Below are 23,552 nucleotides of genomic sequence, written 5' to 3' on the forward strand. Positions count from 1 at the left end.
GCCATAAGCATATAACAGGTGGCGTCCATAGACAACTTTGAAAAAGAACGATGGAGGAAAAGGAAAAGGGATATGTTGGCCTGAAATTAAGAGCTGGCTGAATTGAAAGCCAAGAACTCGCGTGGATTGATCAGTTGATGACCGCCATCGAAAATCTTGCTTTATTAGTTCAAATAATCGCTAAAAGCTATTCTAAGTGGTTTACAACTATCACTGCTAGTGGTGAGTTTGTTTGTGCTTACCTTCCTTAAATTTACCATTATTGTGTTGTGCACACGCACTTATAGTGCAATTGAAATGTAATCGTTACGTCGGATTACCGAAATAACCGTTAGCCAATATAAAATTGTGTTATGTTCTTTTAATTGGTTTGATAAAAGGCATAAACTAATTTCCCCTGCCTGATGTAAGCTGTTTATTGCAACATAATATTCCAATGTTTGGTAACTTCCAGATAGAAATCAACAAAATGTACAATGGCATTGGTCTAACAACAGCTCGGGGTTCTGGAACAAATGGATATGTCAGTAGGAACCTGGCATTTGTGCATACAACAAAGGATAAAGTCAAGTATAAAACAGAAGAAGAGATTCAAAGGTTGGATTCCATCTCACACAAAAAACCAAATCTGGAGATTTTGGATCATGAGCGGAAACGGAAATTGGAGCTGAAGTGCCTTGAATTAAGAGAAGATTTAGAGGAACAAGGGTGAGTTATTTCATTTATTACCAAAGCTGTAGAAACTGCTATCATATGTAGCTCTAGTTCAAGTGAAATGGGTCTTTTACTTGGTAAATGTATGAAACTGATTGATCTTGTTATACTGCTATTGCACCCGATACTTAAACCAAGATGTGGGATTCCTAGAGGTAAGATATCAATTTTTTTAAAGGTTACGATATACAGTTTAGTCCCATTGAAACGGTATTTGGTTTAATTTGTCTACTTGTATTCTGTTAGAATAATATAATGTGAATGTCGATAACTTTATATTCAGGTAAAGGAAAATTGGGTCATTGTTGTATGGTTCTTATGGTTTGATGACTTATGGACTTTCACTGCATTTTATAATTATCTTTTTTCATAATTTCAGGATAGACGAGGATATCATTGAATCGAAATTAGCCGAGTTCCGCGCTTCACTGGTGCAGAAAGATGCAGAAAACGGCAAAGATACAACAACCTACGAAACAGATGAATATGGCCGGATAGTGTAAGTACTGTTTATTTTAACAAATCGATCTGTGCATATAAAGCGCATGCGCTTTGAGAAAAATCAATCGCGGTTTGATGGCATGCGCAATCGTTAGGGAGTAGAGGAGGGAGAGCAGTCAGTCTTGGCTTGGATGTACTATTAAACTAAGGATGTTTGCGATCTATCGGGACGCTTCGTATTTTCGTTTAGTGATAATGGTCTAACTTCATTTTAACTTTTTTGTGACTTACCAGTCTTCCAATCAAAGTGCTCCTTAGGCTCATTAATCTTAAATGTAAAGTCAAGGGAATAAGTCTTCCATTCTCGTTGCCTTTGGTGTAGAATTGTCTATCTTCATATCCAATCTTATAATGTCATATCCTTCCTCTGAGCTTTTCCATCGGGTTTGGCAAGAGGCAATGCGCGTTGTATTGCTCCAACACCAGGTGACTGATCATTTTCATGAATCGGTTATCCACCAACCGGGAATAACGAGCAAAGGATTGGTTAATAACATTAGTGGTCTAATAAAATGTCCTTGTCTCATGACACATGCACTTCTTTTTCCTGGCGGTTCCGTAAAAAAACGAAAACGAAAACGACGTAAAAAACGTAGACAGTTAAATTGTAACGACAAAGTCTCTATTATTCGTTCAGTTAGGTAATTATTTTCTACGTTAAACTAAATCCATTTGCACGATTTTTCTTATTCTTTCCTATTTAACTATGTATGTCAATCTCTACTTATGTGTTCCATTTTCCTTAAACCAGTGTCCGGGAAACTCATCAGATAGCTGCTGCACAAGAAGAAAAGAACCGTAGTCTTCGCCAAGCGTTTGGTATTAGCGAATACTTCATCGAAGGTAGTAGTTTGGATCCCAATCGCAAAATTCGCGAAACTGCTGCTAAACAAGCAGCTGAACAAAAAACCTATACGATCGTTCGAACGCCGAGTCCGGAGCCTCAGGAAGAATCCCAGGTTCCCGAAGTTGTTTCTGTTGCTCCACCTAAGTCCAAAAAGAGCAAGAAATCGAAGAGCAAAAAAAGTAAGAAGAATAAGAAGAAAGTGGATACAGAATCAGATGATGAAGAAGATCAAGAAGAACCTAAAGAGAAAACCAAATCGCGAAAATCTCTTGATTCTTCTGATACCAGAAAATCCGATTCCAAATACAACGATCGCCCTGTAAGTCGTACGGAATCTTCTAAGCCATCACGCCACCGTCATGATACTCCAAGTCCTCCTCGTCGGCGCGCAGGGGAAGAATCACAAAATCGCAAGCGTCGTGCAAGTTCAGAAAGAGAAGAAGAGAATCCAAGCCGAGGTAGACGGGATGAAGTTGAAAGAAAGAAAACGAGAGAAGATTCCCAGCTTAATGCCGACAAAAAAGATAGTTCCAATAATAGGAGGGAAAGTCGTTATGCCCGTTCTTCCTACAGATCTCCGGAAAGAAGCAACCGAAATGACTCACGAAGTGATCGAGACCGCCGCGATAATTACCATCACTCCACACGTCGCGAAGATAACAATCGACCCGATGTGTCTAAAAGCGGACACAGAGAAGTCGAAAGAAAACAAGACGAGAAAGAGAATCGTGAAGTTCAAGGACACACACAGTCTAAGCAATACGTTACAGAAGATCGCGGTCGTCGTGAATCTGAAAGGCCTTCCGACTTGGTAGCGAACAAGACAGTCGATGAGCCGGTGCAGTTGACTGAGAAAGTTTCAAATTCAAAAGCGGAATCAGAACCACCCATTGTGGAACAAAAAAAGAAAGAGATGACCACCAGTCAACAAACGGAAAAAATGAAAGCTGATTTAGCCAAACTAGGATCATTCATAGACCAAATTGGGCGATCGAAGAAGAAAAAGTCTCGACACGATTCAAGTCGATCGTCATCTTCTTCCAGTTCGTCGTCAAGCTCTGATTCGTCCGATTCGGATGATACTTCTTCTTCTGACTCGGATTCTTCTTCTTCGTCCTCGTCGTCATCATCATCCTCTTATTCGTCCTCATCGTCGTCAACACCGTCAAAAACTTCTGCTCCTCGTTCCAAAGATAAACGTTCACCATCTCCTCCTCGTCGATCAGGGTCGCCTAGCTGGAAGGACCGTAGGCGTATCACCAGGTACAAAGATTCTAAGCGATAAGCTTTTTACACTCCTTTCGTATTGATGGAGCCAAATTGGAATTTGAATAATTTTCAGTTTTTCTTGTGTCAATTGTTTCCTGCTTTAATCGATTGACGTAAATTCGTTGAATTGGATTTTTTTTTTCAACCTCTTTTCAGCTTCATTCCCCCTTCACTCCATTTGTAGACGCATGATTTTCGTCTATTGATTTTGTTCGTATCAGTTGGTTCAGTCCATTTTTAATACAATTTTGTGTTTACCTCATGGTACATTTTCTTTTGTTTTCTTTTTTCTTTTTCTTCTTAGTTTCTATGTATGTATTTTATAATTCTTCCTTTACGTTGGGATTGTGTTAAGAAGGGCCAAAGTAGCACTGCTTCCCGTTAAACAAAAACGAAGGTATACTCTTATCAATTTGCTTCCTCGATTTTCTTAGCGACTTTTAATGGGATGTGTCTCCTTAGAATGGCAAGGTAAGAAAAATGTTAAAGATAAAGACAAAAGATTCGCATTCGGTTTATGCTGAAATGTGAATATGAATGCTAGATTTAAGTACAACGACGACTGCAATCTTTTTTTTTCTTTTGTTTTTAATTGTTATTATTATTTTGCTATGGGCGTTAACCCTTATGGACATTCAATGAGGATGTTTATCAGTGAACGGTTGACACTACTTTTACGTCGTACAGAATTAACTGAAACGCTGAAGGTGTCCAGCTTTCACCAGCACATGTGTTGATAGATATTGAACACCTTGCGTCATGGCATATAATTTTCAATTAAATAATAAAAGCTCCAAGATCAAAAACGTTTTATCAATGTACAAACCAATGGAATGTGTTATACTAACGGCTCTAAATCTTTCAGTGCCAGGAAAAAACCAGTTCCATATCAAAGGGTAAACAACAAATGATACAAAAACTATTCAGACATGTATGTTTTAATGCATTTTTTGTTTGTTTTGTTATTGATGGTAGTGCGCACCTGCCTGGAGTACGTCTAGCTCAACAGAAAGCATAGACTCTTCCTGGAGAAGCAATTCTAGTTCATCCAGTGGGCGTTTCCGCCGCTCTTCAAGTCGTAGTCGTTCGTTCTCGCGTTCAATTAGCCGTTCTCGTTCACGCTCTAGCTCCGACTCACCGAGTCAAAGACAAGAGCATTATCGTTACAGATCTCGTTCTTACTCCTCTAGCGAGAGTTCTTCTTTGTTCAGTGTATCTTCTCGTTCGACCGTGTTCGACCGATCTCCCAGCGTCCTCAGCTGTTATTCTGTCAGCAGCACATCTAGTCATCATTCGAGTACAATCTACCGTCAGCGTTCAGTTCAAACATAGTCCACCATTCAAGTCATGTTTCTCTCAACGGAGTCTGAATCTCACACTGCTTACTTAATAGTGTTGCTTTCGGTGGTCAACCATGGAAACCAAAGTCTTTCCCACTTATGTCATGCAGACAGCTACCGGACTGTCTTGATATACCTTTTGTATTATTTCATTAAAACCAATGGATCTTCTTCACATAAATTTTTATAACGAAGTGTCGAGTTGTATTCCAGGGTTGCTTATAAAGCTTCCTGGATGTTCAACGATCACACTATTGGATAATATGTGTCTGTAGCGAGTTTACTCAGTCATTGCAAGTTTGAAAACACTAGTAACATATTGGTTGTATTGCAATGTTTGACGACTCTTTGCAAAAGTAAGTTTGTTGTTGCGTGCTGTATAGTATTTTTGTCTTCGTACATTTTTGTTTCAATGTAATCTGTCTGGTTATTGCGCTTCTGCATGAATCCTTTGATCTTATTGCAATTTTAGTCCCCACAACTGATGATCTCTGATTACTTTTCCAACTTTTACCAACATTCCTGATACTCTATGCTTAGGCTTGTTCAATTATTTTGGAAAGCAATGAACATGCAATACTCTAATGATCTTACCACCATTTCTACACATAGGCTGTATTTCTAACTATCTTAACATTTAAAGTGAAAATATGCTAATTTGGTTATCGTTTGTGGCGTTCTGTTTGTGGCTTTATATGGTGTCATTGCATTTTATAGAAGGCGAATACATTAATTTAACAATTTACGTATCGGTACGTATAACAAAGTGATCATTTCAAGTTATTCCTTTATTATTTTAGGACTTAAAGTGCTTCCTTTTCCTTGCTACTTTGCTAGCACTTCTTCCTCCTTTCTAGAGCTTACATACGTAAATCGCAAAATCCTTGCGTTTAAAGAGAGAAAAGCATGCTCAACATCCATAATGAAGGGAAGGCATGTCAGTTTTCGTAACAAGTTGAAAAGCTTCGGAAGGGACATGGGGAGTTACGTGACATTTAGGGACACAGAAATTATGATGTAACTTCCTCATGCTGAACTACATAGCTTTGATTCGTCTTCTATATAATAGTCTCCGTCACTTGAACAGTCAATTTATTAATGTTAGAGTTAACAAAGACGTATAACACGTCTCGTCCAAACGTCTGCATTTCATTGCAGAACCTTACGGTTGCAGTCGTCATCACGAAGATTAACTGTCTTTCATAGTGCCCAAATGGTCGGTAGAAATAAATGGTTATGACATGAATATTCGTTTTATTCCAAACACTTGTTGCAATTGTTATCGCGAAATGTGTACCCAATCGGGGATCGGAGCTTAGAGACAAAAGGATGAAAACTTTATTGAGGGATTTTTCCCTAAACATAGCCAAATGCGACCAGTCAAAGCGTGATTGGTCCAAATTTTTCTACACACAACACTGACACGAGACCCCTAGTACAAGGTAGGGCGAGCAGATTTCACTGTTCCACAGCCATCTGAGGGAGTGTTATTTGTTTGTGGAATACCGCGTTAGGGTCTTACATAGTTAATTCTTTATTTTATAGCACAAATTTGTCAGTACAGGACGTATTTATTATCGTCATGTCGGACCCTGGTGGATTCGATCCTTGTGAATGCCTGTGGAATCACGAACTGGCGATGCAACGTTTGATTTCCTTGGTATCTCAATTTTTATAACTTCTTGTTTATTTACAATGGCGTTTCTTATTGCGTGTCAGTCTCAGTAAATAAGACTAAGTTATAGCACCAGCATGTGAATGTAATGTGTTAAAATTAGATGTTGTTTTGTTAGCTCAGGTCATCACAGTCATACTGCACAGATAATGAATGTAATTCTGATCTGCCTGGACTACAAGGACAGGCACAGAATGAAACGATGCCCTTTTTTGTGTTTTGTTGGATTGTACTTGCATTGGCTTTGTTTTTCCTTCGACCAAGTTCAGCAATGCGTCAGGGTGATGCTAAACCAAGTGATAACCAGGTATTTCATAACAGATAAGAAAGAAAGTTTAATTGATTCAAAAATCTGGTGTTATTTCAAACCAGGGACCTGGCCCGCAGCCTCCTAACCCACCTCCAGCTGTGAATTAACTCTACAACGAAAATACTGTATACATTATATTGGAATCTTATTCTTCATTACAAATGTGAATGGCTGTATTATTTTTCAAAAGTTTCATTCCAGTTTCTTGGGTATAATTTCTTTTTTTAATCATTTACAAAATTATTTTTCTCTGTTTTTCCCTTGATTATACAGTACATTATTTCAGTTGAATGCTTGTTTTGTGGTTCAGGGGTATTTTCCTAAATTTAAACCATGTAGTAAATCACTTGTACCTGAATGATTTTGTTAGGAGAAGCATGTATTCCTCCTATTAATCGTTCCCTTTTAACAAAAAAACAAAACATAATAAAAATACCTTATATAATTAATAAATACAAAAAAAGGGAAAAAACGACAACACAACTTTGCTTCTCGATAACTATCAGCAACTCGGACAGATAAAAAAAGATCTAGTTTTTCATTTTTAACAAACAAATATTGCCTTTGACATCTGAGATATGAAAATTTCCCGATAGGGATGTGTTTTGCCGTTTGCAACAAACCCATTTTAGTTCAATGTATTCTCCAAATAGAACAGTACTGGATACTGAGTGACTGAATTTTGAAATTCTGCCTGGAAAACAGAAAATTTTACATGGGGAAGAGAGGTTGAAAGTAGGGAAATTAAAGAAATAATTTACTTGGTCTTTATTTGCTGAAATCATGCATTTTAAATTAGATTAAGAATATAGCCAAAACTGAAAAAGTGGCAAGGCTAATTTCCTGATAGGGATTCTTGGCAAGTGCATTCATCACCAGTCATATCAATCGACCCCACGTTTTTCTGAGATTTCCCCCGAAATATGGTGCCATTTTCGCAGGGGTCCCTGCACTAATCTTTCATCAGTTTATACACCTTCCAAATTAGGATGCGGCCATTAGTATCGTTTTGTTAAGCAGATAACGCAGCAATGCATTGTCGTGTTCTAGTAATTTTGGCTTTTGGGCTAAACAGTAAAAGCTTTCATGTGGGACTTCTACCATTTGAGTAATTACAATTAAAAAGCTATTTACGCTATAATTAATACGCTTGCGTTTGTATCGAAAACGTCATAATTCACGGGAAAACTAATATTCCAGCCGAAATCAGCGTTTAATTTTGAGTATAAAGTGTGTGTTTTATTGAATTATAAGAGATGTCGATTTTTGCAGATTTTGACGAAAATAGGAAGGGTATAGCCTTTCCACTTTTTCATTTTTGGCTAAATTTTAGATTTAGTTTCAAATACATGATTTCGATTCTTAATTAAACGGCAATTACGACACGCAAGTTCTTTTTAACGTGAAACTTATAGTTCTTAAAATAAACGTAGAAAACGGAGCAGCAGTGCTGGCGCGCCAGCATATTTTGAGAATTATAAATTAAGCCCGTCTTTATTCATTTCCTTTTATAATCCTCCAAAATCTTAAAAAACTATGTAAGATTTGATTCAAAATTAAACGAGCATCACAAAAAAGCACGTTGTTTTTGTTTGGGACTTCTACCATTTGAGTAATTACAATTGAAAAGGTATTTACGCTATAATTACTACGCTTGCGTTTTTATCGAAAACGTCAGAATTCACGGGAAAACTAATATTCCAGCCGAAATCAGCGTTTAATTTTGAGTATAAACTATAAAGTATGTGTTTTATTGAATTATAGAGGATGTTGATTTTTGCAGATTTTGACGAAAATAGGAAGGGTATAGCCTTGCCACTTTTTCATTTTTGGTTAAATTTTAGATTTAGGTTCAAATACATGATTTCGATTCTTAACTAAACAACAATCACGATACGCAAGTTCTTTTTAACGTGAGGCTTATAGTTTTAAAAATAAACGTTGAAAACGGAGCAGCAGTGCTGGCGCGCCTGCATTTTTTGAGAATTAAAAATTAAGCCCGACTTTATTCATTTCCTTTTATAGTACTCTAAAATCTCGCAAGTTTCCGCAATTTAATAGCAACTAGGGCCGAACACTATCGGTAACTTCGCGAAAGGAATAAGGGTTCCTATATACTAGCCTACTCAGTTTTGTCAAAATCTGGGAAAAACGACATCTCTTGGAATGTGATAAAAATCGTATACATTTGGCTAAATTTTACGAACGAACGAAAGATATTGGTTTTCTTGCTGTTATAAGACGCGTTAGATGGGCTCTTTTTAATGAAACGTATAATCGTCATCGGTTATTTGAGATTTAAACGTGTTGCTGGAACGTTTTCTGAGCAAGATACTCCACGATATGGTATCACGGAAAACTGAAGGGATAAACAATTGTTGAAATGACCTAAAAATGGCAATATCATGCTTCATCCCATGCTTTAGCATGAGGGAAAAAATCTTTGAAATTAGATGCGTAGGTCTATATATAGTACTGGTGGAGCGCCAGCTGAGACCAGGTTGTTTTCCGGATAGAAGAGGGGGAATTCCTTAATGTTTAAAAAAGAAGCAATGTTATAATGTTAAAAATATGGAATCGCGCAGTTTAAGATTCTTCGTTAGCTTTTCCCAAATCAAAAGGCGAATACGAGAGTTATTGAATGCGTTGAATTCACATTTTTTATTGAATTCCTTTCAAGCAAGATTCAAGAAGATAATTTCGTTTATATCGATTTCCTTTTGGCTAGAGGATACAGCAGAACTCAAAAGCTTTTTTTCGCTGTAGTCTTCATGTTTAAATTTACCTGTGATGAATGTGCTTATAGTAAGATTATTTTTTCATTTAGTCTAGTATGTCCGTCATTAAAATTGATTCAGATTACCCATTACATATACGTGCATTTCCAAATCTTCAACATCCTTTTGACGTATTTTTTCTTCCTTCATACCTTGCATTCCAGTTTTCATCCTATTCCATCAAACTATAGTCATTATTCGATTTTTAGATTTCAAGAAATAAATAAAGTTTACCAGGCTTTTGCACAGAAGCGGTCGTTTTCCCGTATTGGTTTATCATCCAGAAATTTGAGATTTATCTATCAAAATAAAATCTTCAATCAGAAAAAAATTTGGTGCCACTAGTTTTTTAATGAAAATATTACACAGTGCGTAGTAATCTCAGCGCGGTAGGATTCGAAATTCCTCACAAGTGGGTTTCCATGTAAATACAGAACAGAGAGTTGACGGATCCTGATGAGTAGTTTCAACATAGTTTGAGAATCTTTTAACATATTTCGAGATAAATCAAGTGTGCTCAAGGTTTTGCATCTTGCCAGCGAATCAATGCCAGAAGTATCCGATAACTTGTTGCTTCCAACGTATAGCGTTGTTAAATTCGGTAAAACTTCTAAAACATCAAATGCCATATTGTCAGGAATCCATCAGTAATAAATTTGTTGGGAAAAGGGCACATGCAATTTTAAATTTTGCTGAGCTAACACGGTTCACCCTGGATAGGTGACTAGGCCTAGGCTACTGGTAAGACCTTACTGAATTCCAAAAAGATTCTAGAGAGGCGCATTGCCTGGCAACCCAAGCAACCGTCTGTTTCTCATGCCTTACCTCTAGCTGTATCTTCGACGTTCGGACTATTACGCTATGTAGCTTGGCCGTGTGATAAAACCATAAAAGGAATAATTTCTTTCCCTTGGGTGATCAGATTTTTAGAACATGCAGTACGTTAACTTAGGATCGTAAACACTTACCCAGTGCATTCGTGTCCGTAAGTAAGTTATTTGAAACATCCAGTATGACTAGCTGTTCTAGGCATTCAATGCCTCGTAAATCCGTCAAAAAATTATTCCGGATAAAAAGACACTTCAGATTTTTCATGTTATGTAGTCCAGTAATCTTTGTTATACAGTTGTGGTCTAACCAAAGAGATTTTAACCCAACATAGTCCTCCAGCAATTCTATAAATTTGAATCCTAGATGTGAAATACAAACAGTTATGAATAACAATTTAAAAGAGGTTTTTAACGGTTTTTAAGCCTATAGTGTAGTTAGTGCAAGAATAACTAAAAACTAGCTTGGCTTAAGTTTTTTATGACTGACGCATCAAAATAACTCATTTATTAACCCTCACGCATCACGCATTTTACCGCCTACCGTTCAAAACCACTTGTTCACGTCCTTTTGGAATTTCCTAACACCGACACTTGTCCAGTTTGGCCAGCACCGTTTACCGTTCAACAATTGCCTTCAATTATAAATTATATTATTACGAAAGTGTTGAAGTGAACTATTGAAGTGTTGGATTTCTACTATTTCTGAAGCTTTACGTATCCTTTGTGAATCCTTTCTTGTGATTCTTTGTGCCCAAACGGTCTTTTGCTCAGAAACCCTGGGACTCTAATTGGATGGCGCTGTAGGTTATATTTCGGTGTCTAGTTACAAATTATAGTTTTATTTTCGCTCTTGATATTGTTAAAACGTTGTTAGCTTCTAGCAGTAAAAATGTCCAGTTTGTGAAACAAAGAAGGCTAATTTTATGCTAAGTAACATTTTAAATACAAGGTTTAGAATTTTTTTATATTAAAGATTATAAGGTAATTTTATAGATATCGAGAAAATACCTTGATGCTGAAGGTACAATACTTCGTTCAGTTGGGGAGTCTGGTATAAACCGTGTTTCCTACAGTGGTTGCGAAGCCATTTAGCTGTTATCCTGGAATTTTACGGTTTACTTTGGAAGTTATCAAATTGTACACTCCTGAAATGGTATAATTCGCTGATTACCGCGGGAATGTACTTTCGATATCTAAGGAGTGCGAATTGACGCAATCGTTTTGTTCCATGACTGTTTCACTTGATTCTTGGCTATTATTATCGACCAAACTGTTCTTCATAGGTTTCCCGTAAGGTGGCTGGCCCGTCTCATTTCATGACGTGTCGCTGTCTTCGTATTTTGAATTGACGACTTGCTTTTTGACGAATTTGCTAGTATTCGGTGTGCGGTATTCTACAGTAATTATTAATAATTCGCATTTGACAGTGATGTGGTCATTTTTCAGTCGAGATCCATCTAAAGAGTTCGGATATGAAATATTGGAACAACTTACAGGAACGGAGGAATATATGCTATGGAAACTTCACAAAGGGAAAAAAAAGGTGAAAATTATGTTTTATTAACAGGGAAATATTGTGATTTCAACAAACACATTTCATCTTCATTCATTAGGGTACTGGTGAGTCTGTATCTGTATTCATCCTGGATGCAAAAACAAATGGAAGTGACACACAAACAGAACTTGCCAAATCAGCTCTGAAAAGGTTAAAAACTCTTCGTCATCCCAACATTCTCACTTACATGGACAGCCTGGAGGTTAACAAAGCTTTTTTAATTATATTTTGATATGTTACTGATTTTTATCTGCGTTTCAGACAGAGAAATGTTTATATTTAGTAACTGAGTATGTAGAGCCCTTGCAGTTCCATTTGAACAGCTACTCCACTGATTTTCCTCAATCAAAACAACAAAAAGAGCTATTCATAGCATGGGGACTTTTTCAAGTGGTGGTAAGGTTTTGTAATGGAACCAAAAGAAGTAATGATTTAACAGTTTTATTATTAGCGTGCTTTGAAGTTTTTGAATAATGATGGGAACCTGCAACACAATTCCATTTGCCTTGGGAATATACTTGTAAATACTGCAGGAGGTAAGACACTCTATTATTTTATTTCTTCTGAAATTGTTATTTTCTACCTGTTAATGTTTGATCTTCCCTCTTTTTGTACAGAATGGAAGCTTGGAGGTTTCGAAAATGCAACTCCATCATCTCTTATGAATTCCTTACCAATCAAAATATTGCCATCATTTGAAAAGTATGACCCACCAGAGAAAGTAGATTCTTCTAAACTCAAATCTGCTACAAAATGGTACACAATTTTTGTTCTTGATATCTCAACTTTTATTATACCTTCCCAAACTTGTAATCTCTATGCTCATGAAGGTCAGCTGATATGTGGGGTTTGGGATGCCTTATATGGGAAGTTTTCAATGGTCCATTGAAGTCGCCCTCTTCTTTAAAAGCACTGGGCAATGTACGTACATCTTTAAATTCATGCATTTATCTTTATAATTTTTTAATGGTAAAAAAAGCTAACATGATTTTTTGATTTTGCAGATTCCAAAGCGGTTGGCATCGATTTATTGTGAACTTGTTGGAGCGAATCCAAGTTCGCGCCCGAATCCGAGTGATGTCCTTACCATTTGTCGAAAGCCTGGAGGTTATTTCCATAATGATTTAGTTGAATGTCTCCTATTCTTGGAAGAGATTCAAATTAAGGAAAACACTGAAAAGGCACAGTTTTTCAATAAGTTACCTTCACTGTTAGACAGTTTCCCAGAGAACTTATCCAGGTAAACTGTTTTCTGAAAAGGAAAAAAAGAAATAAAACAAAAAAATACGTAATCAACACACTTAATTTACAACAGGCATAAAGTTTTACCTCAACTTATCAATGCATTTGAATTTGGTAATGCTGGGGCAGCTATTCTTACTCCTCTGTTTAAGGTGATTCAAGAATTTCTCGTACCTTGCAGTAGATTTTTTAACGATGCATGTCTTTCCAGTTAGGAAGCTTGCTAACTGAGGAGGAATACCAAAAACGAATCGTTCCTTGCGTAGTTAAATTGTTCTCATCTCCAGACAGAGCAACTCGTGTCCGATTATTGCAGCAGTTGGAACATTTTTCAACTCATCTCCTACCTGTCACTGTCAATGATAATATCTTCCCCCACATTTTGAGCGGATTTACAGACTCAAATCCGATAATAAGAGAGCACACTGTTAAGGTAATCTATAGATCAAATATGCTAATTCTTTATTCATAACTTAATGCATTTGTTTTTGTTATCCGGACAATGGCCATCCTGTAGTCAATTATATTTTTAGCGCCAAAGTTAAATTATAACAATCTGAATGTGGAAGTTCTTAAGCACTTTGCTCGATTGCAATCCAAAGATGAGCAGGTATTTCCTTTTTCTCCTCTTGCAGCTATAATAATACGTTACCCTTTGACTGTTTGATCAAAAATTCCTTTTCACATCATCTGAAGGGGGGAATTCGTACCAATACAACTGTGTGCCTTGGAAAAGTAGCTTCTTTTCTGCATCCACAAATAAGGCAGAAAGTTCTGGTTTCCGCTTTTACTAGGGCGCTGAGAGATCCATTTCCTCCAGCCCGAATAGGAGGTAAAATACAAAAAACTATCATTTAGAATTAGGCACATCGAAATAACAACCAAATTTCATTTGTTTAGGCGTATTAGCATTGGCTGCCACCCAACAATATTATCTACTGAACCAAATATCTCATCAAGTTTTACCTGCTATGTGCGTACTAACGGGTGATCCTGAAAGAGAAGTGCGTGATCAAGCCTTTAAAGTAATTAAAGGTTTTATTTCCAAATTGGAAAAAGTATCAGAAGATCCATCTCTTCGGGAGTGCATGGGTACAGCTCTAGATATATGCATATATTTTTCTTTCCTTTACCCTAGCATCATTGATCAATAATAATTCTGCCGTCAAACTGTTTGGTTATGATAGAGGCGGATGTAAATGCAAACGCCAGCCCAAATGTAACAGATATGGCGTCTACATGGGCTGGATGGGCCGTCAGCGCAGTCACTTCAAAATTCTATAAATCCCAAGGCAGCCAGTTACCTGATCAAGGACCTTCATTGCCAGCCGGCAGTCAAACAACATCGGCTACGCAGAATCCATCTGTAGTTGAAACTACTGTTGAAGCAACAAGACGCTCTGATTCTGAATCTAATGAAGAATCTGTGCAATGGGGAAACATCAATGTGCGTAAATGCAATTTTATGAGTTGTTTTATCATTTGCATCGTTTAACTAAATTTCATTGCTATAGGAACTTTCCTTGTCCAGCAATACTGTGGACGATAAGGAAGAGGGTGACGGATGGGATATTCAAGAAGATTGGGCCCCAATAGAAAGTTTCGAACAAGATTCTTTTGCGACAAAGGTCACCAACATACGTGACAAAACTCCGGTACCCTTGGTAAGCAGTTCTATTCTGCTTTCGGTGTAGTATCATCTACGAAAAAAATCCATTTGGATATTCGATTTATTTCCAAATTCTTGATCACTGAATGGGATTATGTGGGTTTTTGTTTTTGTTTTTTGTTTCATTGCATAAAAGGGAGATACGTAATAATTAACTAAAAATGCGGGTTAACAAATCTGTGGATGAATTCTCCTGTCAAGACGCGTTAATGAACTATTTTCTTATTCAATAGAATACGAATTTCGAAAAAGAGGAAAGTGGTTGGGAAAGTACATGGAACACCAACAACTGGACTACTCCAGAAGGCAATGGTATGCAATTCAATTACAATATTCTATTCTGTTCTGTTATTTTACGGCGCGCAACTCACTTGTCGTCCTTAATCGGGTTTCTTAGATAAAGATGAGTCTCGAAAGAAACGTGAAGAAAAACGCATTCAGAGGCAAAAGGAAATCGAAGCCAAACGTAGTGCACGCCAAGGAGCTAGCAGCGGAGGAGGAGCATTAAAATTAGGTGGCAAAAAAATGTAAACGTCTGACCGATTCCAACTTATTATTATTATTTTTTTTGTTTCATCTGGACGTTGTGTGTTTCAAAGTAAATGTATAATTATAAAAGCTGTGGGGAATTGACTAATGCTTTGTCTAAATTCCGGGAATCAAATTTCCGGATTGAGAAGTCGCGTTCGTAAACCGACCAACTCAAATGCTATTGTTATGACAATCGTGATGCTTTCCCTTTTCTGGAAATTAGCTTAATGCACGCGAAGTGTAATGTGTGTGCTGTATATTACATGTGAAATCTTTTCAAAAATCTTTTCAGAACAATAATTTTAATCTTAAAATGCCATCAATCCAGCATGTAGAAGTCTCATAATTTTAACGTTACTACCTGCTGAACTTGCTACTTTTGCTGCATATTTAGCGAGGAACAACATTCTTGTAGATTCTGTCTGGGTGTCCTTTTTTCCTGGAATCTGGAAAGAGCTGTCTTCGGTGTACGCAATACCCAAGACCAGGTTTTTTCCAGGTATATTGAGTTATTTTCCGCTATGAGTTGGAGTATTCTATACTCCAAAGGACCTTTATATCCGTATTCAAGCTTGTTCTTTATACGAGAACAATACAGGCATGGTTTAATAAAAATCATCCGTATTTTAGCAGTACACCTTGGAACATCATATTCAAACATACAATTTGATATTCAAATGAGGATATCAGTATGCTTACATACTGAGCAGATTCGAAATTCTCTGACTTTGTACAGGAGGCTTGGGCCGAAAATGATAAGATTCATATTGTCTTTAAGTTATTCCTATGTGATACCTGCATACATTTCAATGGATTAACTGCTAAGAAAATCTGACGGCTTTGATATAAAATGTTGTGAAAGCAGATTGATGTTCTTTACATGATGCCAGCAGACGACTCAAGAGTCAAGTTGTGCATGCAAAAGAACTCATTTCCTCACGAGGAATGAACAACCCAACGGTCTGAGTTTTAGCGAAACGTCGGCAAATGAAAGGCGTGCAACGTGACTTGATTCATGTATGTAATCAAGGGAAAAAGTAGACTTTAGAATAAACCCAACATGATTCTCATTCTTTCTCGACCCAGTTCCTTTTGGGCTTCACTGCTATTAAGCTATTCATTGGTCGCCATTTTCAGCCCAGGCTGGTCAACAAGTACGCAACGGTAGAGCGATGGTGAAATTCCCATTATTTTTTTTTAAAGCACATCATGTGACATGTTCACCCCACTCACGTATGCGTGAAATGGATTTACGAACATATGATTATGATAGAACTGAAACGCCGGAAGCAATATTATCAGCAGCACACCGTCTCAAGTAGATTTATAAAATCAAGGATAACGAATTGACCATCTGCTATAAAAACAATTTTCGAAAAAATAAATGAACCAGATGCAAAACGAAAATTATTGATGACGTTGATTTTCACGCTGGCGTTCGTTTTTCAACTTTTTAGGGGGAATAAGTGCTGGATAAAGGGATTTCATTTTATTCTGTTTTTCTTATGGGGAGAGGGGGAGTGACGCTAAGGGTGCCACATCATTTGACGAAAGGGCAGTGTGATCTTTTAGCCGCGTTGTGTAAGGGATGAAGGAAATGATGAAGGCGAAAGAGCCGAAAGAGAGGGGTCCGGTAGGTTGTGTCCAGTCGATCAATACCCACACACTCTATACTCTTATCTACTCTAAATCTTCATTTTAGAATTGGTTGTACGTTGCTTTATCGCCTATTTCCAGTTCTTTTCGATTTTGTCGTGTTACCTAACTTATATATATTTGGCTATCATTTTGCATTGCACCAGCATTGAATTTTTTTGACCGTGTTCCATTATTTCGCATTATTTGAGATACGGCCATGACGTCATATCCGTATCAACCAAACAACTATATTTTGAAGTTTTTTTTTTTTTCTTTTTTCTAAGTTGTACAGAAATCGGAGAATGGACAGCTTTTTATTTATCTTGTTAAAAAAAAAAAGCGAAATTTTCATTTTGTAACGCATACGAGAACACGAATGATATGCGTGATTACCCAACATGTAGAATTTTGTTTTTCGTTTGTTATCAGCTACACGTGGAGAGACTGATAATGTTAAGCACGTAGCGTATTGTAATTCTGATTTGGCGTGCCATGTGAATCGCCGCTTTCGATAGTTCAACGGGTTTTCAGTTCTTAAATTAATTTGCCCCTGACGTACGTGGGTACCTTTTAATGTGAATGTCTACATTTCACCATTTTTTAAAATGTTCGGTTAGTTGTTTCAGTTAGCGGCGGAGCGAAAATGACTCAGCGAGAACAACAACAGATTTGATGTTAACAATTATGGACTACTCGTGAATAGTTTCATCTTCATTGAATTAATGTTTTGACTCCGATTCTGTATGGTGAGTCCCTTTTTCAGAATAACTTCCCAACGCTATGATCTTTCTGTTTTATTCATACCAACAACATGTCCACTCGATAGTTATAAGCCGAGCTACGCAAAATTATATGTGGTAGGTTATACCCTGGGTTTGTTACGCAATCATCAGCAACCAAATGTTTATATTTCAACGTCCATGTTTACGCATTGTCCTCATCACGTATGTACCAAATGTAGGCCTATACACTCAGAAATCGCCCAGTTTTAGTTACATAACCTTAACGCACATAAAGGCAAATTAATTTACAACACAAAGTTTATTGGAACAGGCCTTCTTCGTACGTATATTGGAGTTGCTTATAAGTTTTTTTTAACATTCAATTTAAGATTCCCGCGTATATCTTTATAAAAGATGTCACCTATATAATTTAAACCGGCTGACCAAGAGACTGCATTCAGCATATATATTTGGTCAACAACTTATTTCATTCTGTTCAACCTCCCCCACTAACCCCATCACGATTGTTGTCCTTTTTTTTTTTTTTCGAAGAACATTTATATACGAAAGGGACGAAATGTCATCAAATCAACCACTTTTGCTGACTTGACTCTTCTGGTCTATACTTTGGCCCGGTTGGTGATTGTGCTTGTATTTTTTCTTTTTTTTTTTTTTTATTTTATCGGACTTCCCCATGCGCGAGGCTTCTTCATTGTTTGCGTTTTAATTCGATCGGGGAATTCGATCTTCCCCCTTCTTTTCCTCCGTGCCCGACTTCCCTTTTATTTTTCTCGTTGTTCTTCCCCTCTCCTGGTTCCAACGACTGTTGACTTATCTGTCGCAACCAGGCGCCTGTATACTTTTCTCTTATTTTTTATTTTTTTTTTACTACAGATGGTAAAAGTCAAGACCAAAAAAAAAGTCTTGGTGAGCCAGTCGATATATATTTATAAGTGCATTCTTTTTTTTTTCCCCGACGTAATAGACCTAGTTTGGCTTACATAAACCTCATCATTTATCTTTCTTTCTTCCCCTTTTTATTTATTAGTAGACCACGCATTTTTACTTTTTCAAAATGATGTTATAGCCTATATATATAAATATATAGTCATAACTCGTGTTTCATATTACGAACGCATACAAGCAAAATGCATTTAACTGGTATATAATCGATCCCGAGAAAAACGTGTCCAATTTTTTCCGGGGGACAATCGCAGATCTGAGCAATTAAAAACTTATACCCCAAATATAATTAAGACAAAAGGGCAGACCCCTCCTTTAAAAATAAAATTAGGAAACGATCACGCGGTGCACGTCGTGTGCCGAGTGTTGATCAATTGCAAAACCATATACCAATTGATGGTATTAGGGCAGCTGCGTGAACGACTTAAAGGAGATGAGATAAAAAGAAAGCAAAAACAAGTGTGTCATACACTGTAGGTATTAATTGGTGTAGCCTAGTATATATATAGGAATGGAGCGTCCTTAATTTCCTGTTTGGGCCACAAAAATCTCTCATCTCTTTCCATTGTTTAGCTAGTCTCTCTTTGCTTGGATGCGGATAATTCCAAATCGGTTTTCCGGTTGCTCGTTAAAGGTCTTTGTCGTTGCTCTTGTTAAACCCCCTCATCGAAAAAAACAAACAAAACAAAACAAAAAAAAACTTGTTCGGACAATATCTTATAACTCCGTCACGAGTGCTTTCTGTAACTATAATTAATCACTCAATCAACGTTTATATATAAATAAGCTTGTTGCTTTTATATTTGTCGGATTAAGACTTATATACCAATTCAAATCTTTTGTATAGTATAGGCTATTAATGTGACCTGTCAAAAAAAACAAAAAAAGGAAATGCCTTTGATATAATATTGAAGATTTTCATTTGAGTTTTTATATTTACAATTTTAAGAACTCAAATTTCGTATTGTGCTACGCCTTTTTTGGACGAATTAATGCATCGCTATCGGCGTAGGCTGGGCCAAGTTCGCATTGTTGATGGTCGAACTACGTTAGTTCTATTTGAATTTTTTTTGTTGATGATTTAAGTCTTAATAAAATGTCATGCAACATGGCCAGATCATCTGCTGCATTTCCCTTCGATGAAAATTTGATGCATTGCATTTTTGATAGCAGATGCGCACCGCCTTGTAAATGTATTAATGTTTCTGATTACTGATGTATATTTATTGTGGTGATTTCGATTTATAGCCATCGATCTTGATCTATACATTTGTACGTCCTAATAATCGATGGCTGCCGAGCGCAAACGAGAAAGACCTCAACGTGACTTGTTTTGGTTTTCCTTATCCCAATTCCGTATGAAATTGTATATAGGTTTTAGTGGTAATTGCTCAGTAAATCATCCAACTATAAATCAAAATGATACACGGCAGGCCAACAGTGTTTGATATTTCCCGTAATAGCGAAGTCAAAATCTATGTATTTTCTATATACTGTATATGTGTGTGTGCTGCAAAGACAAAAGAGCACGTTGAACAAATGTGTTTGTGTGAACCGCAGCAGGCGATAAAAAATGAAAATTCTGGTCGGATTAGAGTATTATCAGAACTCCACCGTGATCGATGTATTTATTTATTATTTTTTTTAAATAATAGATCGACACGCCTTACATACCCCGCTGGCCATAACAAAATGTATAGGCATACAATATCAAACGTTGTGCTGGTGCGATAAACGAGGGTGATTTGCAACTAATTTAGCAACATTTCGCTGCATTTCGTATAGGAACATATAACAAAAGCCTTACGTATTGTGTTTACCTTTTATAGAAAAACAGATCCTGTTCTTAGATAGCGAACATTCGGTTGCCATCGTATATACAAATAATGAATACATAATATCACGAGCTACAGTCAGATTTTCACGTTGCTCTTGATGATAAAACGCATAAAGCCAAAAATCCACGCGATTTACGTCAAAAATATTTCTGCTTTTATATCAGTAAATGCCCATTTTCTTTTGCCTGAATAGGAGACCTTACGCGATTATGTTTTTAAGTCAATAAAAACGTGCGTGTGTGCGTCCATCGAGTACGAAGGTGCTGTATTATATTCAGAAAGTCGGATTTGTTTATGGATGGAACCCCCCTTTTTTTTTTTCGATTGTTATTTCTTTACATACACGTACTATATACATGGATAATGTGACATGTTCAGACAAGTCGTGCATAGCGTGTTTGCTTTAGATGGTCGACCCGCTGCGAAAGATCAGACTTTTGTCCATACGATTTCCATGTAAAACACGTTGCTGAACTCGTTTCAAATACGTTGCACCTTGTGGAATAATCATCGAGCTACTATATTTCTCTATGTAACACTTGCTCTTTTTTCGTTTTTTTCTCTTTCTCTTCCTCGTCGATGAGCGGATTTCTAACGTTTTTTCTTCCAAGTATATATATAACGTCAAAACAAACGAATGTTGGAGAACAGATAAATTCAGACTTAATATTTTTATGCAATATAACCCAATGCTGCCAACCTATACACATTTTGTTATCTGATGTTTCTCTATTTTAGGTAAAGAGATTTCATTTCTTTTTTTCATTGAATGATCAACTCAAGAGGTCAATGCCTTACCAATGGCTATAGTTATAACATTTCTTATCAAACTTAATTTCAACGACACATTTTTCTTGATTTCTACATAAACTGATTTACATTTATGTGTAGACTACACATCATCACTGCACGATTGATATACGTCACTGTATTTTGAAAATAATTTTCCGTTTAACTGTGTCTATTCTATCTATACTTAAATGCTCTGGCCAAAACAAGAGCAGCGAATAACGTCTATACACTCAGGCATTTCTCGAGTTCTAGATTCATTGATCAATTATGGCCGCATTATAAGAGAGGTCAAGAACTTTCTTATTCGGGATAATGTACGTGATGTCTCTTATTACGCACACTGTACGTGAATCATACTTGTTAAAGCTTCCTATACGTTATAGTCTAATACAAACAGCACAGATAGCAGTATGGCGTATACAGCAGTTAACTTCTTCCTTTACCTTTTTCGGAGCAATCTTAATTTAATGAGTTTGTCTTGTCGAGGTCGAGATTCACTCGTTTATTCCCATTGGTTACGTGTATATGGAAAGCAACTATACACGACAACCCTCTTACGCGGAATCGGCCGTATAGATGACCAAGTTTCCAGCTCGTGGGGGATTTCTCATTTTATGAGAAGAAAAAAAAATAGATAAAGAATTACTTTTGATCGTCAGAAATACTTAACTATAGGATATACTAAACTGATGTGAATGATTTTCATGTCTTTTCCATTAGGTTGGCTCTGTATATCATCGACTTGGTTTAACGGGTCTTTCTCAAAAAGACGGAAGCCGAGATCGAAACGCAGCCGGCCCAATATTTCCCTCTACTTCCTCCCGATTCCAATTTAATTTTTTTTTTTTTTTTTTCCTTTTCTTTGAAAAAATGCTATGTTGCCCCTCTTTTCAGTTAGAAAGTAGAGCGACTTCCCCAAGTGGAAGGATGTCCCACACGTAAAAAGAAAGGCTCTCCATTTGACTCTTTTTTAAGCATCGTTAGTAATAGGCTATATATAAAGCCTTCGAATTGCAGCTTCATTTTTGCTTCACTTCACCTTTTTGATGGCAAACATGCTCGTGCAAGTTTAAATGACGCTTACACGCGTTGCTTCACGAGCACAAGTGATGACTTAAAAACATTTTCAAAGTCGGAGATGATGACAACTCTTTTGTTATCCAAAAAAAAAGAGAGAAGAATGAATTGTCGGGGCACAGACGTTCGAGGCTCAGTGAGCATTAGTTAACACACACACACAAGAACGAGTTGTTGGGAAGTCTTTAAATACAAGTTTAATCTTTTCGAATCATATAATTATTAGTTTTCCATCAGTCCCAAAGATTAGTGCAATTAATCAATCCCAAAAATGGCGCAATACACTTTTCGATATTAATTATGTAAACAAGATTCCATTGATAAAATCGTTTAATGAAATATTAGAGTCAATTGAATCATTAGTATATACTATAGCATACTAGAACTTATTATTTAGAGCCATATACACTTATCACGTATACTAAGTGGGGTCGAATGATTTTTTTTTTTTTTTTGGGGGTGATATAAAGAGCATTATGCCATTAGATATGGCCAAGGTCTATATAATATAACCGTCTCAATAAATTCTTTTCCACATTTTTATTTATGGTAAGTTGATAAGACAGAAAGAGAATAGAAAACATGGCATAGCTTTATAGAAAGGAAACCGAAGGGTATATATAATCAAGGCCAACCCAAAAAAAAAATCGAGTTGTCAGTTTGGGACACAATGGCAACGGAACAGTTTGATAAGAAAAGAAAAAAAAAATTGGGGAAAAAACCTATGAATTTACCCCCTTTTTTTTACGTCGTTTCCACGAAGAACCCCTTTTTTTTTTCGTGTAACCCCCTCTGTCTGATGCGTGAGATCGTCTTTTTCTTCCTTTTATCCTGTTTTACGGAGAGCAAAGAACATCGTGAGATATTACCCTCTTTAAGAGGAACCTGAAAATAGGGCAAAAACGGCAGCATGTGTTCGCTGCTATATTCATACAATTGAGAGAAAAGAATTTTTTTTTTTTATGAATCACATAACACGTATACCAGATGAAAAAAAAATAATAAAAGGGGTTATAATAGATTTTTTTTTTTATCCTAAAACAAAATTGGGGAAAAACAGGGGAACTTGGTGGAAGTTTCACGATGTTTTGCAGGAAGAAATATCCCCCCCGAAAAAAAATCTATTTATAACAAGACAATTTCAAAGAACGTCTTTATAGACTGTTATAGGGGGTTATATAACAATGCATATCGGACTTGATAGCGGTTACGAAAAACACGTACGATCGAGTTCCTATGGAATCGGCTTTTTGCACCACAGG

General features: G+C 36.7%; 5 protein-coding genes across 8 annotated transcripts in view; 4 read left to right on the forward strand and 1 right to left on the reverse strand.

Annotated features, from left to right (window-relative positions):
• Positions 1 to 50: 50 nt before the first annotated feature.
• Positions 51 to 5,416, forward strand: LOC116930133 (serine/arginine repetitive matrix protein 2). Of its 4 annotated transcripts, XR_004398262.2 has the most exons (7): positions 57 to 222; positions 459 to 708; positions 1,094 to 1,213; positions 1,967 to 3,325; positions 3,766 to 3,802; positions 4,197 to 4,227; positions 4,307 to 4,376. XR_004398262.2 is itself a non-coding variant. In XM_032937507.2 (6 exons), exons 1-6 carry the CDS (start codon positions 138 to 140, stop codon positions 4,661 to 4,663), a joined length of 2,202 nt encoding a protein of 733 aa, XP_032793398.2. In that variant the 5' UTR covers positions 51 to 137; the 3' UTR covers positions 4,664 to 5,416. The 4 variants fall into 4 exon arrangements, 3 of the variants coding, with proteins under 3 accessions (XP_032793398.2, XP_032793399.2, XP_032793400.2); XM_032937507.2 differs by lacking the exon at positions 3,766 to 3,802 and having other exon boundaries at positions 51 to 222; positions 4,307 to 5,416; XM_032937508.2 differs by lacking the exon at positions 3,766 to 3,802 and having other exon boundaries at positions 66 to 222; positions 455 to 708; positions 4,307 to 5,416.
• Positions 5,417 to 6,093: 677 nt separating this feature from the next.
• On the forward strand, positions 6,094 to 6,947 carry LOC116930140 (small integral membrane protein 14). The gene is made up of 3 exons (XM_032937521.2): positions 6,094 to 6,331; positions 6,465 to 6,653; positions 6,719 to 6,947. Exons 1-3 carry the CDS (start codon positions 6,254 to 6,256, stop codon positions 6,761 to 6,763), a joined length of 312 nt encoding a protein of 103 aa, XP_032793412.2. The 5' UTR covers positions 6,094 to 6,253; the 3' UTR covers positions 6,764 to 6,947.
• A 2,351-nt stretch (positions 6,948 to 9,298) lies between these two features.
• On the reverse strand, positions 9,299 to 11,588 carry LOC116930137 (dynein axonemal assembly factor 1). Its single transcript, XM_032937517.2, has 7 exons — positions 11,435 to 11,588; positions 11,272 to 11,363; positions 10,402 to 10,623; positions 9,799 to 10,043; positions 9,668 to 9,732; positions 9,520 to 9,605; positions 9,299 to 9,441 (listed from the first exon to the last, which is right to left on the reverse strand). Exons 1-7 carry the CDS (start codon positions 11,542 to 11,544, stop codon positions 9,332 to 9,334), a joined length of 930 nt encoding a protein of 309 aa, XP_032793408.2. The 5' UTR covers positions 11,545 to 11,588; the 3' UTR covers positions 9,299 to 9,331.
• Positions 11,562 to 15,543, forward strand: LOC123472576 (N-terminal kinase-like protein). The gene is made up of 16 exons (XM_045174404.1): positions 11,562 to 11,806; positions 11,877 to 12,020; positions 12,080 to 12,214; positions 12,270 to 12,354; positions 12,436 to 12,574; positions 12,649 to 12,739; positions 12,823 to 13,058; positions 13,134 to 13,212; positions 13,272 to 13,493; positions 13,578 to 13,670; positions 13,757 to 13,892; positions 13,961 to 14,152; positions 14,248 to 14,507; positions 14,575 to 14,724; positions 14,963 to 15,041; positions 15,127 to 15,543. The coding sequence occupies exons 1-16, from the start codon at positions 11,693 to 11,695 to the stop codon at positions 15,258 to 15,260; spliced, it is 2,289 nt and encodes a 762-aa protein (XP_045030339.1). The 5' UTR covers positions 11,562 to 11,692; the 3' UTR covers positions 15,261 to 15,543.
• A 1,880-nt stretch (positions 15,544 to 17,423) lies between these two features.
• Positions 17,424 to 23,552, forward strand: part of LOC116930128 (protein nubbin) — a 42,778-nt gene continuing 36,649 nt past the window's right edge. The window contains exon 1 of the mRNA XM_032937501.2: positions 17,424 to 17,644. The gene's annotated coding sequence lies outside the window, so the exon portion shown is untranslated. The remainder of the gene's footprint in view (positions 17,645 to 23,552) is intronic.

Source organism: Daphnia magna, linkage group LG1 (genome assembly GCF_020631705.1).
Source record: "Daphnia magna isolate NIES linkage group LG1, ASM2063170v1.1, whole genome shotgun sequence".
Lineage (NCBI taxonomy): Eukaryota > Metazoa > Arthropoda > Branchiopoda > Diplostraca > Daphniidae > Daphnia > Daphnia magna.

What these genes read in the sequence shown, in the direction of transcription:
- LOC116930137 (XM_032937517.2), bottom strand. Translation starts at nt 11,544, where the DNA reads ATGAAGAACAGTTTGGTCGATAATAATAGCCAAGAATCAAGTGAAACA. An exon ending in CGCTTCTGTGCAAAAGCCTG is followed by an intron (nt 9,606 to 9,667) that starts GTAAACTTTATT and finishes TTGATGGAATAG; the next exon opens with GATGAAAACTGGAATGCAAG. An exon ending in AATGCACGTATATGTAATGG is followed by an intron (nt 9,442 to 9,519) that starts GTAATCTGAATC and finishes CATTCATCACAG; the next exon opens with GTAAATTTAAACATGAAGAC.
- LOC116930140 (XM_032937521.2), top strand. Translation starts at nt 6,254, where the DNA reads ATGTCGGACCCTGGTGGATTCGATCCTTGTGAATGCCTGTGGAATCAC. An exon ending in TGCAACGTTTGATTTCCTTG is followed by an intron (nt 6,332 to 6,464) that starts GTATCTCAATTT and finishes TTGTTTTGTTAG; the next exon opens with CTCAGGTCATCACAGTCATA. An exon ending in CTAAACCAAGTGATAACCAG is followed by an intron (nt 6,654 to 6,718) that starts GTATTTCATAAC and finishes ATTTCAAACCAG; the next exon opens with GGACCTGGCCCGCAGCCTCC.
- LOC123472576 (XM_045174404.1), top strand. Translation starts at nt 11,693, where the DNA reads ATGTGGTCATTTTTCAGTCGAGATCCATCTAAAGAGTTCGGATATGAA. An exon ending in CTTTAAAAGCACTGGGCAAT is followed by an intron (nt 12,740 to 12,822) that starts GTACGTACATCT and finishes TTGATTTTGCAG; the next exon opens with ATTCCAAAGCGGTTGGCATC. An exon ending in ATCTCTTCGGGAGTGCATGG is followed by an intron (nt 14,153 to 14,247) that starts GTACAGCTCTAG and finishes TGGTTATGATAG; the next exon opens with AGGCGGATGTAAATGCAAAC.
- LOC116930133 (XM_032937507.2), top strand. Translation starts at nt 138, where the DNA reads ATGACCGCCATCGAAAATCTTGCTTTATTAGTTCAAATAATCGCTAAA. An exon ending in GATGAATATGGCCGGATAGT is followed by an intron (nt 1,214 to 1,966) that starts GTAAGTACTGTT and finishes TCCTTAAACCAG; the next exon opens with TGTCCGGGAAACTCATCAGA. An exon ending in AACCAGTTCCATATCAAAGG is followed by an intron (nt 4,228 to 4,306) that starts GTAAACAACAAA and finishes TATTGATGGTAG; the next exon opens with TGCGCACCTGCCTGGAGTAC.